Below are 19,928 nucleotides of genomic sequence, written 5' to 3' on the forward strand. Positions count from 1 at the left end.
GGGGTGCTGGAGAGGAGGGAGTGCAACAGGGTCTAACACTCAGGGGGACCAAAGGGAGGTGCCTCCAGATCCTTTCTCTGACTCCCAGGAGGGGCGTGGGTCCCAGCTGCCCACAGTGGCTGCAGGGCAGAGCTGAACCAGCATGCAGCCATCTCATTCCCTTGACCTTGGAAAAGAGCTCTGCTACTCAGCTTTCTCTAGTGCGCGCACGTTATGCCTCCCATGCAGGCAGGAACAGTTTGAGCCATTTTCACTCCAGCCCCCCGCCCCAAGACGATATAAAGAAAACAGGCTTAGGGGCTTGTGTGTTTTCATGCTTTAATCCAGAGCTGTCTGCTGCGGGCACAACTCTGTCTGAACAAAAGGACAAAGGAGACAAAAGTGAAGACCCCTCCCTCCCACCTCCCTCCTTCCCGGATCCCCTGGATTCTGTCAAGGGGATGGCCGAACATCAGAGTGCACTGTGACTTGTTTGCACTATGCTCCTAGGTCGGAGAGGGGATTTGAGTTCCCTGGGCAGAGGCCCCTTGGTAGACCTTCGCCCCAGAACCTTGTCATTTGCCCACCCCTCCCCAAGGTGCTGTCAGATACCCCTGTGCTAGTGGCGACTGGGAAGGGCGTTCAACGAAAAGCTAAATTATCCCCTTGGGAGATATTCTGTAAACTCCGCTTGAGGCCAGCTCTGTGTGCAGAGTCCTGGCCCCCGACTCTGGTTCCTGCCTGAGCCTGGATTAGAGGAGCAGCAGGGCCACTCTGGCCTGGCCCCACAACTGAGAAGCCACGTCTGGCTGCTGGGCTCCAAGGGACCAGCAGTTCCAGAAGGTGGTTCCTGGGAACACTGTCCCTTAGAATCTAATCAGCTCCGGCCAGAGGCTGGGGAGAAGAGAGCCCCCAAAGATTTCTGCTCCAGAAGCTGAGGGCAGGAGGGAAAGTTCGCAGCCCAACAGGAGGTATTAAGCAGGTATTTGGAGGATGAGCACTCAACAGTCCCGGCCCCTGGCCTTGCCCTCCAGCCCCACATTCTGTGCCCTGCATAGTCAGGGGGCACAGGCCGCTGTGCCTCCACCACCTGGAGCCGCACAGGCAGCGCTGCACCTTTTGCATAGATGCGGACACTGAGCACACACACCACACACACACGGGCCCCACGAGACCACCGACCAACGCGGTCCCGGGGTCTGTCCCAGGGCTGGCCAGTGAGCCGCCCTCCGCTGACATGAAGAAAAGCCTGTCGAAGGTCCTGCCAGACGCCCCAAAAGAGAGGACCTTCAACACTGTGGGCAAGGCTCAGGCAGGGCTCCGGCCAGAGCAGGCACAGAGGGCGGCGGCGAGCCCTACTCACCTCATCCGGAGGCCCCGGGTCTGGGCCCAGGCCAGCCCTTCACCAGCGTCTTCTCCAGCAGCAGGGACAGTGTGGACTATGGCCCCAGCACTGACCACATCCACCGAAACACAAGACACAACAGGAAGGCCACAGACAGCAAATCACAGACAGGAGCAGAGGGGCTATGCAGCTCCACTAAATTCCAGTGGTGAAAAATATATAGATTTTACGTTGTCAGATAGAGTCATTTTTTTTTTTTTTCGGCAAAGCTTCGACTATTTCTAAGGAGACTCTACGCAGCTCTGTGAGTACACGGCACAGGAGGCTGGGTCCATGGCCAGTCCCCGCTTGGCTTTGGATTCGGTTCGTCCACTGCCCCTCCATGTCACGACCCCAGTGTCCTAGGGTAGCCCCGGCCAGGCCCTAGTGGTTTGGGTTTGGGTCGGCTGGAGCGGGGCGTGCTCCATGAAGGATGGCTGGTCTGAGGCCCCGACTGAGGTGGGGGAGCTTTGGAGGCACGAAGCGCGGCAGAGGGGGCTGTCGCCCCCATGGCTAGGCTGGCCGCCCACTCCCAGTGCATGCAGGTCCCCCCACCCTCGAGTAGAGGGTACAGAGGGGAAGGGCGGAGCCCACAAGTCAGGCAATGGCTGTCAGAGCAGCACAGGTGGGCAAGCAACCTTGGCAGAGAACCAGAGTGTCCCTTAGGCCAGAGGGGTGAGTAGAACATAGGGTCCCATCAATTCCCCTAAATGGGGGGCCCAACTCTGAAGAGGGGGTGGGACCAGATGGGTGTATGCCCTGCAGGCAAGGAGGAGCAGGTTTACTTTGTAAAGTAATAATGGTAATAAAAATGTCAGCAGCTTTGCTGGGGTCCCAGATGTGGTCCCAGGGAAGAAGTGGGAACAGAGAACCTTCTCAGGCCATCTGGGCTGGGGCTGGGGCTGGGAGCGGGGAGGCTGCAGGGTTCCCACCGGCCCTGCCCAGCCCCCACGCAGCAAACATCCCAGGGTACCCTGCTTTGGCCTGATGACAACATGGCTTCGGTACCCCTGTCTTGTCATTCCTCCTGCTGGAATCCCCCACCAGACAGATAGGTTTAAGATTCAGGAACCCTCACCCTAGAAAGCAAGCAGCCACTTCACAGGAGATCCTGGGATACATGAGAACCAAACCCCATAGTGTACAAAGTGCAAAACGGAAGTTGGGCTGAGGTCCCCAGGGAAACTCAGGGTGAGCTTCAGGAGCTATCACAGCTTCCGGCTTTTCACACCTGCTGAGGACTGCTGAGTCCAGCCCTGCCTCCCAGGGCCTCATCTCAGAAGGCTGCAGGCACCCCCTGCGCTGGCAGTCCCTGCCTCCTCTTGTGCTGGCAGACTCTCTGGAGGGGAGCATTCCTACCCCTACAATGAGTCCGTCTGGCTTCGCTCTCACAGGAAGAATTATCTGACATACCCAGAAGCGCCAGGAGGAAAATGGATCGTGGGGAAGGTCCAGGATGAACAGACAGATACAGAACCCACACTGCCCTCTGCCACCTCTTGCCCATCATCGCCTTTCTTCCAGCCCGTGACCTTGATTATACTCCTGAATCCCAAAGTGGGCAGCAGCCTGAGGAAGCTGGAGCTCCAGCCCTGGCCCAGTGATTCCAGACCCTGCTTGGAGTTCTGGGTCAGGTGCCTGTACTTTGGGCTGCAGCTGCCTCCATGTGAGGAGATAATACTGGTCCAGAAGCCGGGCTGAGAGCAAGGGGTGGCTTGGGAGAGAAGGCATGGAGTGAACAGGGAACCGGAAAGGGCGTAGAGGGGTGTGGGGTGAGGAGGCTACAGTAGGCGACTTGGGCCCAGCCTCCCCACATCAATACACCAGAGACTTCCTGAGCAGGGGCTGCCCTTGTGAAGGGCCAGGTGGATGGGGACTGGGGTGAGGACCTCGCTGCCTTCCCTCGCTGCAGTCTCCTCCCTGCCCTTGGTCTCTCTTCTCTCCTCTCCTGTCCAAGCTCTGAGATGCCCTTTCTCAACCCCAACTCCCGGCCCCTTGACACTGACCATTCTGAAAAAAACCACTTCCAAACCCAAAACTAAATAAATAAGATGATGCTCCATGAGCGGGAGGACGGCACCCCTACAATCGGTGGTCAGGCTGCCGGAGCCACTGGCCGGGATGGGCCTCCTCAGAGCTGGGAGCCGCCGCCTGCCGTACTCGGGCCCTGCTGGCTCAGGGAGCGGCAGCTGATCCTGCGGATGGAGTGCAAGGCCACAGTGCAGCAGCCCCGCAGCAGGGAGCTGATGTTGTAAATGGGCTGGCCCTGGCGCCGCTGGGAGCGGCAGAGCCAGGCCACCGTGGGCACGGCCGGCACCACCACAGCCAGCAGATCCACAATGTAGTGGCGGCTCCAGTAGCTCTTGGGCTCCTTCTCGGCAGCGGCTGCCTCCTCCTCCTCTTCCACAGGGCACACCACACTCACCGATGGGTTGGGGTTGGCACCAGGCCGGTATGGGGTAGGCCCACGGGTGATAGGCTCTGGGACCTCAAGCTCATCACCCACTGTCACCACCACTGCTGAGTTGGGGTCTCTGGGCCCTGTGGGGTGGGCATCCAGCTCCGGACACCTGTCTGCTGACTCAGGGACTGTCCCACAGACCTGGGCCTTGGTCACCTTCTCTAGGATGGTGTCCAGGTCAGGCTGGTATTGCACGAAGTCTGTCTGGATGGCACGCTCCTGCATGCAGCTGGCCTGCACGCCAGCTTCCATGCCACATAGCAGCTTCTCGTAGGTGTTGCTGGCAGGGAAGCGGGGGCCCAGGCTGAAGGAGCTGTGCAGTGAGGCCTCCTCAGGGCCACAGTCCACGCCCGATGACAGCAGGCTGCTGGCCTCCAGCGCATCCGTCCGGCTCATTGTGTCGTCATTTGCCACGAAGCCACTATCAGCCCCATCCTCAGCAGAGGAGGCAGGATGGTCCCCAGGGGGGTGGTCACCACAGACAGCTGGGTCACTCAGCTTGGTATAGGTGGAGCTTCGGGTGAGGGAGCGGGCGGGAGACCCGCCAGCTGACTCCCCAGTGCCATCTTCCTTGGCTGTGCCATTCTGGGCCACTTCCATGCTGTGTAGCAGTGTCTCCAGCTTCTTGTTCTGGATGTTGATGTCCACGAAGTACTTCTGCAGCCCTTTGTCCTTGTCAATCAGGTTGTTTTTGACGGTGTCGATTACCTGCTTGAGCTGTTTAATCTCCTTGCGGGCCTCCTTCAAGGCCAGCTGGGCCTCCACACGGTGACACTCCTCCTCGATCCAGTCCTCCTGCATGCGTGACAGCTGTGTCTTAAGGTCATCAATCTCTGTGTCCCTGTAAGCAGACGAGACATACATGCTCATTCCTGACCTGTCACTACCACCAAGGACAGGCAGGGAGGGGGCGGTCGCCAAGGTCAGAGGGCCTGCACTGGTGTCGCTCAGAGCTAAAAACAAAAGTAGCAACTCTATGTCTCCTTCTTTCTCCTCTTTATGCCATAGGGGGAGTGAGATGGGGTTGGAGCAGGGCCAGGGGGTGAAGAGAGGAGAGGCCTCCTCCTGGGTGGAGGCAGAAGAAATGGCGACAAGAGACACCACAGCTTTCCCACCCCTAGAGGCTTAAATGCAGACGACTGTCCACATCTAGATACATTACCTACAGAAGAGACTAGATAAGAAAACTTTTCAATTTTAAAATGCCACTATTATACAAACCTAATACATCTATATTAAAATCGACATAAAACATAAAAATGAAACCGGAAATCTCTGCTCTATAGAAAGGGATGTGGCCTCCTACTAAAGCCAGCTGTGGAAATGTTCAATGGAAGGATTTTGGGCCAGAGACCCCGGGGAGAGGGAGGTGGATCACTTTGTTTTTATGAGAGAAATTACCACCTTCTGTGTTGCGGGGGGAAGCTGATAATTTTACATCTTCCCTCAAGTGGAGGGAGAAGTAATGGATGAATCAGAGGAGAATGATAAAAACAGGGTGGCCCTCTTTTATCCAGTCTAGACATTTCTTTTTTGTAGATGCTATGAAGAAGAAAGCCAAAAAGATGGATGAAAAAGGCACAGAGCTACTCCTGAGAGAAGAGGCAAGCACCAGGCAAACCAGACAGGTGGCAGACTCTTGTCCAGAAACTCTCAGGCTTTTTAAATTCCTGAGTCACCCCCCAGGTGATTCCGGGAGGTGCAGGGGAGGAAGGCGAGTTAGAAAAAGATGCCACAAATCCAGAGTTAAAACCAGGGCGAGACTGGACTGGACGGACTAAAAGTGGTGAGGAAAATCATGCATGAGACCAGAAATCCCACGCTGGGTGTCCCTCCCCGCTAGTGCCCCTCCCAGTGAGATGGCCCCTGCCCAGTCGCTCAGCCCAAACCCTGCATTCGTGTAATTTAAATCCGCAAACTGCACGACGTCACTTTGGAGTTTACGAGCCTAGCAGAGTGATGGTCCGAGGTCAAGCACCACATATTTTTCAAAGTCAGATTAGAAATTCAGTTCAGAAAACGGGCCCAGGAATCTCATGCTGCAATATGCTGAAGGGCCCGGGCTGAGGGTCTGCAGTGGCCACGAAGGTCAGCAGTGACATCATCTAGAAGGGGGTGGACCATTCACAGGACACAACTCGGTGGTGGCAGCGGGACGGCAGCAGGAACGGAGCTGCTCAGAGTGGCGGCAACAGCCATGCTGACAGGGATGGGGGTGCTTGCTCTTCGCTCCTCTCACCTCGGGGGGCGGGGGGCTCACCCTAGGTGACCCTCCTCACTGACACCAAGCCCTGAGAGGAAGAGTGAGTTTGGAAGAAAGAACTGGACATATTCGGCTCAGCAGGTCCCTGCCCCCTCTCCTTGGAGCTGGCAGGAGTCCAGGGAGTTAATGGCTTCACAGCCCTGCCTAGGACATCGCGTTTGAACTGGGTCTTGAAGGATGAGTTTGCCAAGGAAGCAAGCTGGGGAAAGGGCATCGCAGGGAGTGGAGACACAGCATATGAAAGCACAGAGTAGAAAAGAATTTCTAGCAGGTAGGCTATTGGGAGAATGGCAGGTATCAAACTGAATATATGGAGTGTGCGTGGAGACTGACCATATAGCAAGTAAAGAACTGCCACAGGTTCCTGCAACAGTAGCAGACAGAATGGCTAAGGATTTGAGGTGTAGGCATGCCCACAACAGGGCATTCTGCCCAAACCGCACAGGGCAGATGGCCCGCTCTGAGCTGCAGGGCCAGCCCTAGAAAGGAAGCTGGGAGATGGGCCGTCTGCTTCCTGAGGACATTAGTGCAAACGGCCAAGCTGACCCAGGGCATCACTGAGAAGATGAAGGGAAATAAAAATAGAAGCCCTAGCTCTACAAACAAGGGTAGCTACAGAATGCCACCTGTAACCTCCCACAGTTCCAACCCACAGCAAATCCAAACTGGACTGGCAGAGCTCTGGTCGAGGAAGACGTGGCCGTGCATATCGTACGCTTCCATTTATCTGCAACGTCTGGAATAGACAAATCTGTCGAGACAGATCCGTGGCTGCCAGGGACCACGGTGGCTGGGGAGAAATGGGGCATGATTGCTCCTGCAAGTGGGGTTTCTTTTTGGGGTGATGAAATGTTCTGAGATTAGATATTGGTGATGGTTGCACAGTCCTGTGACTATAATAAAACCATCAAATTGTACAGTATGTGAGTTACTTCTCAATAAAACTGTTTTATATATAAAAAGAAAAGATAAAGGAAGATGTGGTCACGGTGGCCTGCCCTGACCTCCAGGGCCCCACACACCCCCTCGTCTAGCTCACAGTCTGCTGAACAGGCACAATCCGGAGAAGATGGTTAAGATGACAAAGAGGTCAAAGGGCATCCCTGAAGTTTCCATCATAAAGATGACACCGCCGGCCTGGGGAGGCAGAGGCTGGGAGGGTCGGGATTGGTCCTTAGGTCCAAAGAATGTGCTTGGACGGGCCTGGTGGGGCTCCTGGGAGACCCCTGGGCTGGGTGGGAGCTCAGTGAAAGGTTTCTCCTGATCACACATCATCTATGAGTAGATGAGAAGGAAGGCTTCTGGGGCCTGGAATGGTGGGCCTAGAGCCCCCTGGTGACTCCCTGGGAGGAAGCAAAGTGGGACCAATGGATCGTTTCTCTCCCACAGAGAAGGGAAGCCAGGAAGAGTGCCCTGTGCTCCGACTCCCCAGGCGGAATGGAGCCAGGGAGAAGAGGCCGAAGGGGCTGCCGGGCTAACACTGGGAGAGCACAGCTGAGGTGGGGGCTCTGGAAATACGCTCCAACAGGACTTTGCTAGAAAAGGAGCCCCTAGCCACTTCTTCCTCCCAGAGATGCCCCAGGGCCCTGGTTCCTCAGAGTATGGAGCTGGTGGTGTGTTCCTAGGGCTGCCCAAGGCTGTCCCTGGCCCCCGCTCACCGGTCCTGGAGCCGGTCCTGCGTGTCCTTCAGCCGGGCCTTCAGGTGCCGGATGCACACCTCCTTCTGCTGCAGTGGGGTCAGGTACTGCTCAGGAGTAGGCGGCTTGATGCCATGGTTGTCGCTGCACAGTGTGTACTTCATGGAGCGCCTGCAAGGGGATGCTTGTCAGCAGGGAGGGACAGAGAGGACAGCAAGGCACAGGTGCCGTGCCTCTAGGGAGCGAGGCGACACCAGCCTCAGCATCCTGGTCCCACTGGCACCAGAGGGCTCCAGGCCAGGCCTCCTGTCAAGGGTCAGGACTTGTGTGGGCCCTTCTGGAGGGTGGGTTTTACTAGAGCTCTTCTGAGCGAAGACCACGGCGTGAGGATAGGGAGCTCAGCGCTCCTCTAGTTGGGGGTGGGGAGACATCACAGAGCATGTGCACAAGCCTGGCACCACGCTGGGCACTCTACTGACGCCGCCTCCATCAATCCAGCCCCTGTGGTATACCTGAGAGAGCGCTCAAACGCCCAGTCTCCCAACCCAGAGAACGAATTTGGGGCTGGAGGCTGGGGTGGGAGGGCCTCTTCCTCCCTGTAATCTGCATGCATGTACATTGATTCCTGGTCCATCTGTGCCTGCACGCCCACATATTTGAATACACACCCATGCCCATGCAGCCCCAGCTGTGACCCTTATGGACACTCACACGTACTAGCACCCCGGCCTATGCATGGGTTCAGATGCATTCAGATCCTTTGCTCTGGGGCACACGTGAACACATGTGTAAACATTGCCTGCTCTGGGCATTGACTTGTTAGCAGTTGTATCCTGAGGTGGCAGCATGCTGCATATGCTCTGCTCCCCAGCAAGGGGTGGCATAGACGGGTCTGTGTGGTGAGCATGCCCCGGTCCCACCAGTGCAGAGGAGGAGAAATTCCTACCCAGCGGAGGAGGGAGGGCCCAGGCTTTCACCCGGGGAAGGAGGGCACCCCAGTTCCACCAACCGACCATGACCCGGCCTCCTTGACTCCCAGCTTCCTGCCCACTGGTTGTTCTTTTCATAAAGAAACCCTCTTGGATCATGACTTAAAAACCTGGGCATGTTCTCACACCACTTGGCAGAGGCCTTGCTCCCAGATCTAGGAAAGGGCAATGACATATTATGGGCCTGGAAAAGACAGGCTCTGATGAGGCCCATTGCTGCAGCGGCCAAGTTGGAGGCAGTTTTCAAAGGTGTGTGGAAGCCGTGTAATGTGTACATTTCCTGTGTAATGAGGAAAAAGTATTTGTAAACTGTAAACTGTTGAAGAGAAAGTGGCAGTAGAAGTGGAGGGAAAGAAATGATTCTCTGATACGTATTCACCTCATGGTTTAACTCCAGTCAAGTCATACGCGGGCCTGTTTTCTGCATAGCAAGGGGCAGAGGGGTGGCGTGGGGTGGGAGCTTGAGGGTTCCCCCTCTGGGGAGCTCTAAGAACTTTCTTTCCAAAAGAGAAGCAAGCCAGCAAGAGCCACGGACCTCAGATGTTCTGAAGCCCCAGGGCTGGTCCTATACACATCCTGGTACCCTGCAGGGACTTCGGCTAGAGGGGCCCCGATGTGCGGTGAGTAAGAAGAGGTCTCCTCCTCATGCCCAGGGGTGGAGGAACCAGGATTAGTTAAACTGGGAAGAGGTGAGGATTGGAGAAGAAGTAACTATTTTAACTTTTCCCATTTGCTTTCGTGAGTCTTCTTCCCCAATATGACATTTAACACTCATACCTTTTCAGTCACGAGCTCTATCTTTGTGGGGAAAAAAAAATATATATATATATGAAGAAAAATATACTATAATGCCTGTCTCTCGGCTATTCAAGCCTTGGAACGTCTGGCTATTTTCAGTGAGGCCACAGCCGAGGCGCCACTGCTGATCCAGCAGCAGCAGCTCCCACGGTGGGCAAGAAGCTCCTTCCGCAGAAGCAGCTGTCAGCCTCAGGGTTGGGACTGCCCCCGCGGGCTGTAGTTATGACACGCATTACAAAAATCTTTTTCCTGCTAAGGAAAAAGTCTTAAAGTTGCCCATCACACACTTTTCAAAATGTAAGTTAACAAATTGATCTCATTCGGGCCCTGGGACGGGGTTACAGACAGGATGCTGGGGCATGGGTCCTGCACACACGTGTCACCCATCACGTGTGTCATGGTGGAAAACTCTGAGAACTGTTGCCTCAGCAGGATCCATATAAATGACACGCTCTCCACTGGAGGGCGTGAAGCCTTCTCAGGGGGTGCTCTGGCCACGGGAACTTGGCACCAGAGTCTCCTGGCCTTCTCTTGCCCATGATTCTCAAGTTGGACCAAAGTCCTCATGATGGCAGTTATCAGTTATGGGCCACCTACAGATATTGACCCACTGGGGCCTCCGGGTTGTCAGCTTCATTTTACGGATAAGGGAATGGAGACTCAGAGACAGGAAACAACAGAATCCCAAGCCCACCCTCTACCTGTATGTCAAAGCTGAGGCAACAGGAAGGCGTGATCATTACAGCTCTAACTTCCTGGTCTTTGAGGACCCACAGCTCCCCTTTACCTGCCTCCTCACCCTATCCTGCTTTTTGAGTCTGGGTCCACCTTCCTGAGAGTACAACTTAGCATGTGCTGCATTGGTAACACATTTCGCTTTCCAAACCAAGTTCACTGCCGCCATCCTCGAAGTGTCCCCCTGAGACAAGGAAGATGGCAGATGCGGGAAGTGCCTTCCAGTATCCATTCTTGCCTTTTACCCAACAGAACTCCAGTTTTGTCTGTGGCGACACTGCACCAGGGAGAACACTAACCCTCTCTGTACTACCTGGTTTTATAGCCAGAGTCGGTCGCATCACCCAGTTCCAGCCAGCAAGGTGTAGACAGAATTTCCTGGGGAAAGTGTCTCTCGTCAGAAAACACGAGCCCCTGGGGGCTGGGGACTGGGGGGCTTTGGGCTTTTTACCTTTTTCCTTCCTAGATTTCAACCTGATGCCTGGAGGTATAGGAGCCATCTTGTAATGACAGGGACAAAAGCTTTCACCAAGAATGGTGGGGCAGGAAGACAGAAGACAGGGTCCCTGACACTTTAAGAGCTGCCTGTCTCTGTCCCTTGTTCTGAAAGCATCATCCCTAATTTGTCGATGCCACCGTCTTTGGTTATATGCAGCTGGATATTATCACATCTGTCTTACAGACAGGGACTGAGGCTCAGAGAGAAGAAGTGACCTGTTCAAGGTTACACAGCCAGTGAGTGTTGGGAATGGTTAGAACACACGCCTTCTCCTCTTCCCAGGACACCCAGGCTCCCAGAGAGCTGGGCCAGGCCAGGCTGGGGGTGGGTCGGGGTCAGGGGTCAGTTACCTGGGTGTGGGGCTGCTGTCGCTGCCCTTGCAGGAGCCTGAGTTGCTGCTGCTGCTGAGAGAAGAGGTGCCGTAGGCATCCCGCACGCTCACGGGCGGAGAGGTGCGCCTGGAGGCGGGAAGAAGAGGCAGGTGCTCGTTCTGGCTTGTGGGCAGCTGCGGACACTGGGCGAACACCGCCAGGCCGCTGCGGCCCAAAGGGCCCCCGCTTCGGGGTCACCGCCGGGAGAGAAGCAGCAAGGAGAGGGGGATGCACAGACAGGGGTGACAGAACAGACAGTGCAAATCAAGATGGAAAACTCGGAGGACAACAGTTCTCCTGGCTTCCCAGGACAAGGATGGAGCTTGGGCAGGGCTGCAGGCCGGGGGTGGGGCCCCGTCTGCCCCTACCAGGGTCCCCCAAGCTCAGAGGAGGAGGTCTCTGCGTGGGCTGAGGCAGAGGTGGAGGAGAATGGGGCAGGCGGGAGTAGGGACGGCAGGAGGAGCGCACAGGGGTGGAAACCAAGGGAGGCCGAGTGAGCCTGAGTGCAAGACGGCGTGACATCCCCCCAGTCATCGTCAAGATCACACGACGACATTGACAATGGCAGCAATGCCCCGGTTTAAGTCTTCAGAGAACTGCATATCCACCATGTCGTCTGAGCCCTTACATAGCTCCAGGAGGAGGCGAGTGTTAGCCAGCCCATTTTAAAGCTGGGAAATCTAGGGAAACGACTTGCTCAAAGACATACATACTGCCAGTTGGTGGCAGAGTGGGGACAGAGACCCTCCCTCTTCCTCCTCTCTGAGGCTTAGGCTCTGGGCAAGGGGGAGACTCACCTTCGGGATCCAGCAGAGGCCCGTCTACTGCCCGGCAGGGACATGGCCATGAGGCTGCGGGTCCGGGTGAGAGGTGGGATGGGTGGTGTCCCCGGGGCTGAGGAGAGAGGGCGCGTTGGGGGGGCCGCGGGGACGGCTGGGCCGGGCCACGTCATCCTCTCGCTGGGGCCGCTGCCCAGCATGGCTTCTCCTCTCCCCCTTCAGCAGGACACCCAGGGCTGAGTGAGGTCCTGGCAGGCCAGGCTCTGGCCACAGCTGCCTCCGCCAACGAATTTAGCAGGCTCCTGCTACCCGACTTAAAGTAATTGGCAGAGCCTCAAGGAAGCCAGAAATCATCAGTCCAACCCTGTGTTCTCCAGATGAGCGAATGTGCCCCACAGAGAGCGAAGGCCTCGCCCAAGGTCACACAGGCATCGGAGCAGGGCCTCGTGACTGCCGGTATAGTGCCGAGTCCTTCACTCTATAAGCCAGGTCTCCCGATCCCTGACACTCGGACCCCCACCCTTGTGTTGGTCAATCTTCCCTCCTTGGTGGGGGCTGCAGGCTGGAGGACTCCTGGAGCAGGACCAGAAACCCCAAATTATGCTGGGCTAGTCTTGACGTCACTTCCCAGAGTGCCTGTTGGCACGTGGCTCAGGGCTTCCCGTCTACAGGGGAGACAAGACAGACCAACATACCGGCACACGTGTGGAAAGACATATGGATACACGATCACGGAAAGGTACTGTGTCCCTGACATTCCAAGACATGCAACACAGGTCTCAGTGAACACACTCAGGGGACCTGTGCATGATGCAGGACATGCAGCCAGCCCTCCCACACATGTGCTGCACACAGGCATGCCCGCACCCATCCATGCAAAAGCACATGCTGATTTGGCATGCACCAGGACCTCAGGGCACAGGCTCATAGCAGATGAGGACTGGAGTGGGTGGGGACATTGAGACACCTTCTTTAGGGAGGTGTCTTGGTGGGCTGGGCCCAGTAGAAAGTGACCATGCCTGCAGAGACCCATCCTTGGCCCTCTTGACAAGTGGGTAGGGCTCCCTTCCTGTCCTAGGAAGGGGCTCGGGCTCTAAGAGCGGCCCTACGGGGGTTTAAGGAGGGGAGAGGTCCCATGCTGGGCTGGGTGTTGGCTGCTGTGAGGAGCAGGACTGCACGGGGCAACAGCCCAGAGCTCCTGGAGTCCAGGAGAGAGGGGCCCAGGCTCCTTGCAGCCATCATGCTAGTCCTGTGCCAGCTCCAGAGACCCCAGTTCCCTTCTTCCGTGCTCACAGCAGCGACTAAGGACAGTAGCCTGGGTTACAGGAGATTCGGCTGAGGACATGGTACCCTGGACCTTCCTCCATGCTGGGAAACAAGCGTTCATCAAGCCCCACTAGATGTCAGACCCCAGCCCAAGCATGTTACATACATTACGCCAACGGCTCCTCCCAACAACCCTATGAGGAAGTGCTGTGATTAGTCCCTTTACGGATAAGGAATTCGAGAGGGAAGCGACGGGCTCAAGTCACATCCCCAGTGTGCGGCAGGGCCAGCATCAGATGCTGAGGGGCCGGACCTCAACCCCAGAGTCCCAGGTGCAGGGCACCACCCCTTCCACGTCAGGGCCTCTGGGGAGCCTGGCCATCCTGGCCAACAGCGGGGCTGCCTCCTGAGTGGACAAAGGCGCTACTCAGGTGGCCTGTTTCCTGGCTGTGACACAGATGCAGCTTGTTCCCCTGGAGGGCCTGGACACAGCCAGTATTGTCTGCCCTGAGGTGTCAGGTGCCAGCGCAGGAGCCTCCGACACCACGCCTGTCACCTGAGCAGCTCGCTCCTGCTTGGCAACATGTCCCGCCCATCATGCCTTGGCTAGGCCTCCTGGAACTACAGGGCTGGCACCTGGAAGAGGAACTACGGAACAGGGGCTGGGGCAAAAGTGGTACCCCACACCTGTGTCAGGAAGGCCACCGATGGCTCGTTGCCTCCCGCCTCCTGAACACAGGAGGACTCGAACTAGGAGCAGCCAGAGCGGGGTAGGGGGTGATAGTCCTTCCTCATGTGTGGACAAGAGCTTTAAAGATCACCTGTCATTGACTGAACTCTTTTGTGGCCAGGTGACCATGCTGAGTGTTTTTGTGTGCCCTGGGCCATTTCTTCAAATACCAGTCCTTCAAAGCAGGCGGAAGTTGTTACCACATTTGGACCAGGGTCACACAACGTCCAGCAGACTCTGTCTCCTAGCCCCAGTCAGCCTGGCTTCACCGGTGTCCTTCCATCATTACTACCCCTTCCCTTCTAGCTTTTAGGAAGATGCAAAAATAAGGCTGTGCCTTCAGGAGGACTCCTCAGCAGAGGCAGGACTCAAATCTGAGGACGGGACTTATTCCTCCAAGTCATCTTGGGTAAGCGTTGCTAGGGAGCAAGGAAAGGCCAGGGGGAATTCTAGGCCTAGGTCTGGGAGGCAGGCAAGATGCCTAGCTTGCCTTGGAGCTGTGCGTGGGCTTGGTACAATGAGGGCATTGTTCCAGCTGTCCCCGCCCCTACCTTGCTTGGCAACCCCATGCCTCCTCCTCTTGGGCTCCTTCTTCCTTCCTCTCTGGCCCAGGGGGTGGGAATGGGAGGTGCTTGAACCCAGTTGGAGCCAACAGTCTCCTGGGAGGCCAGAGCCAGCCATTCATCCAGGACGGAGGTGGAAGTGGCATTTCCCCTGCTGAGACAGGACCTTGCAGGCAGGGGTCCCTCGTGGGAGGGCGGAAGACACACAGGCCCAAAGGGAGCCACCTCTCCAGGATCCTGCTCAGAAGCCTCAGTGTGGGGTATGCGCTCTTTCAGTTCCCTCCTCCCTGCTAGGCCCCAGAGAAGAGGCAGGTTGCCATGGTGTTTGTCACCATGCCTCCCATTTGGCCTGGAGTCCCGCAGGCCTGTCACCAAGTGGCAGGATGCTGCCCCTTGGAATGGAGGATGGAAAGGGACCCATTAGCTGTGGGGACTGGGCTCATAGTCTCTCATCACCTCAACCCCAAAGTCAACCCAGCCCCTTCTCACTCCAGCCTCCCTCCATTTCCCCATCCTGCCACACTACGGCAACCCTGCTGTATCTACCCTTTTGATCAGTTCTTCACATGCTCAGAATTTCCTGAGGAGCTACAATGGGGGTTCCAGGGATACAGCAGGATGCAGGGAACAGGAGACGGAAGGTACAGAAACAGAGTCGAACAGATCTGGACTCAAATCCCAGCTCTGTCACCCTCCAGCTGCATGCCTTGGACAAGTCATGCCGTTTCTCTGAGTCTGAGCTTCGTCATCCGTAAGTGGGGCTATGACAGAATGCACCTCACGTGGTTACTGTGAGAATAACATGGGATAATATACGCATGAGCTTAGTTCAGTGCCCATCGCACTCAAAAATGGGGAATGACAATATTTTGGAAGTACATAATTGCAACGTGGTCTGAACTTCAAAACAGAAATGCATTCAAGGCATAATGGTGGCCTCAGGAAGGTCAGAAAAAGCTTCTCCAAAGAGAAATTTACACTGGGTCTTGAAGGATGAATAGGAGTTCACCAGAAAGAGAAAGTGTGTGGGAAGAAAGAAGCTTGAGTAAAGGCAGTGAGTAATTCAACAGCACATCCGCTCAGGAAACTAGGGGGCCTGGTGAGGGCAGAGTCACAGTGGCGGTGAGGCTGCAGGAGGCGGGGCCAGGCCAGACAGAGCTACATAAACCAGGATCTTGTTCCGTAGGCAACGGAAGCCATGGAACGCCTGTAAAAGGCAGGAACATAATCAGATGTGCGTTTTAGAAAGCCCCTGGGTAGGGAGCCTTTGTGGAGTGTGGCTGGGAAGGAACAAGAACAGAGGCAGGGAGATGAGTTAGAAGATTATCGAACACTCCCAGGTGAGAAATTAGAAGGGCTTGGGTCAGGGCGGCGGCAGAAGCAATGGAGAAGAGGGACTGGAATTTGCTTAAAACTCATCAGAGGTCCCCAATTAAGTAAAAATCAGGGGAAAAACTCTTGGTCCTGGCATTCAAGGCACTCTCATCTATACCCTTTCCAACCTGCTCTCAGCTGCCCGACCAGACCTCCTCCCTCCCCCCCACACACACCAGGAAAGCCCTGTTAGTTGCTCTCCCATCTCTGCACAGGCTGTTTGCCCAGCCTGTAACACCTTCCCTGCCCTGTCCTCATGCATAAATCATGTGCTGGGACTTCTCCCATAACTTACTGTCTCGAAAACTTAGCATGCCATGCCTTGGGTTGAAACACCACCCTCTGGAGAATTTCATAAAAATAAACACAATCAACACACAACTGTAAGTAACACAATGGTTTAAAGAGGCATGTTTGATAGACCAAAGGGTTGGATTAGATGCTCTCTAAGATGCTTCTGGATCCAACATTCTCTGATTCTACAATTCTAGGGCTCTTAATGAAATGATAGACTTTCGATTGATCCTTTCTTCCCCTTCGATTACTAGGACTCCTGGGTTTCAGTTTAAAACTAGACAGCTGCATTCCTCAAAGAGACACTATGGCATTTTACTCAGTCAGCAAGTCACAGGGGAGAAACCAGGTACTTGGGTTAATCTAATATTCTGGCTAAGTGAAAGTCCCTGTATATACTATAAATTATCCTTTTTTCAAAGAATTAGCCATCGATAAAAGAAGAAAGCTATCCTAAAATCCATCCAAGGGAACAGAACAATCTGTGTCTGATGACTCAAGCCTCTGATAGCTGTGGGAAGCAGAGCATTGCAACCAACAGAGCAGAACTTGGGAGGAGCGGGGATTCTTTCTGCCAAGGTGACACTAGAAGGCGGAACATTCTGCCTGTCAAACGGCAGAGCGCTTGGTTCTCCGAGAATGCTAATGCAGAGACAAGTGGGAGATGGCAGCCGGGCCTGGGCGTGCTCCTGCAGCCACACTCTGGGTCTCAGGGGGTTAGTGCTCTGAGGGTTATTCACGGCCGAGGAGTCCAGTCAGCCTTCCATTGGCTTCACAACCTCATCAGCCACCATGTTCCTCTGTACTATCAGCAAAACTCAGGGCCTTTCTTCCTGGATTGGGAAGGGAGACATGTGGCATGTGTCTCCCTTGCTTCCTGTGTCCTGCCTAAGGTGCCCTCAGAGCTGGAACCATAGATGGGAGCCACTAGACTACTTCTCACTGTGGCGACCCCAGCACGGTGGCAGGGCAGACCCACAACTGGGCCAAATGCTGCCTGGCTTGCCAAGGCAACCAGGATGGGACCGCGGGCTGAGGTGGCTGCCACACAGGAAGTCTCTGGTGGTCAGACTGAGATTCCAGGGCCTGGAGGGCATCGAGCCCAGTGGTCTTCAAACCACCCAGAGAACTTGCCTGCAGGACTGTCGAGGGGGTGGGCCTCCTCCACTCACCTGAAGAGGCTCCTCTTACATCTGTTCTACATATGGACGGTCTGAAGTAAGACTACTTTTTAAAAAGGGTGTTTCAGGTTAAAAATCTGTATTTCCCAAAATAAGATACTACTTCACATCTACTAGGATGGCTATAATAATAATAAAAAAAAAAAAGGGGGGGCAAATACAAGTATAGGTGAGAGTGTGGAGAAACTGGAACCCTCCTGCATTGCTGGTGGGGATGTAAAACGGTGCAGCTGCTGTGGAAAACAGTCTGGCAGTTTCTCAAAAAGTGAAACACAGAATTACCATAGGACTTTGTAATTCCTCTAGTGGGTATATTCCCCCAAGAATAGAAAGTAGGTGTTCAGACAAAAACTTGTATAGGACCGTTCATAGCAGCACTAGTCACAATAGCCAAAAGGAGGAAACAACCCAAATTCCCATGAATGAATGGATAAACGAATGTGGTATATCCATAAAATGGAATATCATTTAGTTGTAAAAAATAATGAAATACTGATACGTGCTGCCACATGGATGAACCTTGACAATATTTTGTTAAATGAAAGAAGCCGGACACAAAAGGCTACATGTTGTAAGATTCCATTTATATGAAACGTCCAAAAGAGGGAAAGCCATAGAGATAGAAACCAGATTGATGGTTGCCAAGGGCAAGAGGAAGGAGGAATAGGAAATGGCTGTTAATGGGTAGGGGGTTTCTTTTTGAGTTGACAAAATGTTTTGGAATTAGATAGTGCTGATGGATACACAACTTTGTGGTTATCCTAAAAACCCTTGAATTGCGCATTTTAAAATGGTGAATTTATAGTATGTGAATTATATCTCGATAAGGAACAAATTAAAAATCTATATATGTTTTAAATGAACAGTTGTAAAAGGACAGGTATGGTCCAGGAAGGGGAAGGGAATTGCATCAGAATGGGAACTAGAACCAGCCCCACTCTCTCTGCCTGACTTCAGGAAGCCGAGCCCAGGGAATGTCCTGATTCTGGGTCAGCCTGGAGGAGACAGGCAACTAACGCTGCCTCTTTTGTAGGTTTTGCAAATCCACACCTCATGTGATCCCCACAAGTTCTCTGTGTAGGAAGGGCTGGTGGAGACTATTCCATCTGGCACATGGGAAACCTGAAGCCGCAGAGGCTGCAACGTCATTCAAGGCTGCACCTTGGACTTCCAGGTCACGAGCGCCTGCATTTCTACTGCATCATGAAGGTGTCATGATACGGAGCTCCGGGACACGTATCATTATGCTGGATAAAAGAAGAAAAATCTACTTTCCCTGGAGACTCTCAGACCATGGTGAGATTAGGGGGTTATATCCCTACATTTTGGGCAAGCAGGGCAAGAAAGATTGTTAAAAGGAATTTTTCATGTCTTCTCTCGAAGCAGTGTACGTCTCTCCCTGTTCCTCCAAGAGTCAACCATGTGGGCAAAGGAGAAGCCCTCACCCTGAGGATCGCTGTTTTCAACCCTTTCACTAAGCCGCTGCATCTTGCTCATTTGCCCAGGTGCTGTGCAAGCCCACCACTGAGAGATTCTCGGCTCTCCTGAGCCACATCACATGGCTCGGTGACCTTAGGCCCTTGACCTCTTTGAGTCTCAGCTGCCTTGTGCATTCAGTGGGAATGCACCTTCCTGACCCTGCCTGTCTTCAGGATCCAGCCAAGGCAATGAATGGGGGGATGGGGGAAGTTCTTGGACAACTGGAGGACTGAATGTTTCTTGCTAATACTACCACCACCTGTTGAAGGGGCTCTCTCTTTTCCCTTTCTCAGAGATAGTCTTTGCTTTACCCCAACAGGGCCCTGGGGTGGTTCTCCAGGGCAATGTCTGGCAGGCCCCCTATATGGGGAGGGGTAGCAGGGTGGGGGGCTCCTGGTTTCCATCCCTGCACCATCTAGCCATGCAGACAGCCATGGGAGGCGTGGGGAACAGAGGGGCCATGGGGCTAGCCCCAGATCGGTGGCTGCCTGGCAAGTGGCTCCTGGCAGATGGAGGCCCTTTAGCAACCTTGGCCACAGCATATGCTTCCCTGGGCTTCCTGGCTGATATAGCTGTCAGGCATCAACCCAGCTCCTCTCCCTGCCGCCTCCTCCCAAGTTTCCAGCTCCAAAGCATCAAAGGAAGGGGAAGAAGATAGGGCCACCATCTCTACGGATTCTCCCTTTTTTCCAGATCTCTGTCTTTGTTCTTAGGATCCTTAGGAGTCAATGCCCCGACTGCATTTATCCCAAGTACCAACAGGGGCTAATACACTCTCAGAATTCTATGATGAAAAGGATCTTGGGTAGACTTTGTCACAGCTCATCATTTTACGAGAAACTGAAACCCAGAAAGAGCATGTGATTTGTTGAGATTGCCTAGAAATTGGGGGAGAGAGCCTGGGCTGGGAGCGTGACTCCTGACTAGTGAGGAGGCTTCTGCACCACAGCCTCCATTCCTCGCTTGCATTTAAATCCAGGCAAAAGTTCAGTCAGACCAAAATAAAAGGTAGCTTTTTGAATAAAGAAGTCAAGGAAGGAAAACCTAGAGGTAAGCCAGAAGTTCCATCAACTTTAAGGCAACTCACAAATGTATATTTAGTAAAATATACATCAAAACCAAGGCCCTGGAAGAAGGGAATACCAC

At 54.4% G+C, this 19,928-nt stretch overlaps 1 protein-coding gene across 4 annotated transcripts in view; it reads right to left on the reverse strand.

The window, feature by feature from the left end:
• Nucleotides 1–1,570: 1,570 nt before the first annotated feature.
• Nucleotides 1,571–19,928, reverse strand: part of SNPH (syntaphilin) — a 38,354-nt gene continuing 19,996 nt past the window's right edge. Inside the window, exons 2-6 of one of the 4 annotated variants that reach the window (XM_039863938.1) lie at nt 13,328–13,355; nt 11,914–12,560; nt 11,096–11,203; nt 7,746–7,895; nt 1,571–4,665 (exon numbers count right to left, since the gene is read on the reverse strand). In XM_039863938.1, the coding sequence (XP_039719872.1) occupies nt 3,495–4,665; nt 7,746–7,895; nt 11,096–11,203; nt 11,914–12,095 (1,611 nt within the window). In that variant the 5' untranslated portion in view covers nt 12,096–12,560; nt 13,328–13,355 and the 3' untranslated portion in view covers nt 1,571–3,494. Of the gene's footprint in view, nt 4,666–7,745; nt 7,896–11,095; nt 11,204–11,913; nt 14,230–19,928 lie in introns of those variants that run through there. The other 3 variants (XM_039863939.1, XM_039863936.1, XM_039863935.1) reach the window with 3 other exon arrangements.

Source organism: Pteropus medius, unplaced genomic scaffold (assembly GCF_902729225.1).
Source record: "Pteropus medius unplaced genomic scaffold, Ma_sr-lr_union100, whole genome shotgun sequence".
Taxonomy (NCBI): Eukaryota; Metazoa; Chordata; class Mammalia; order Chiroptera; family Pteropodidae; genus Pteropus; species Pteropus medius.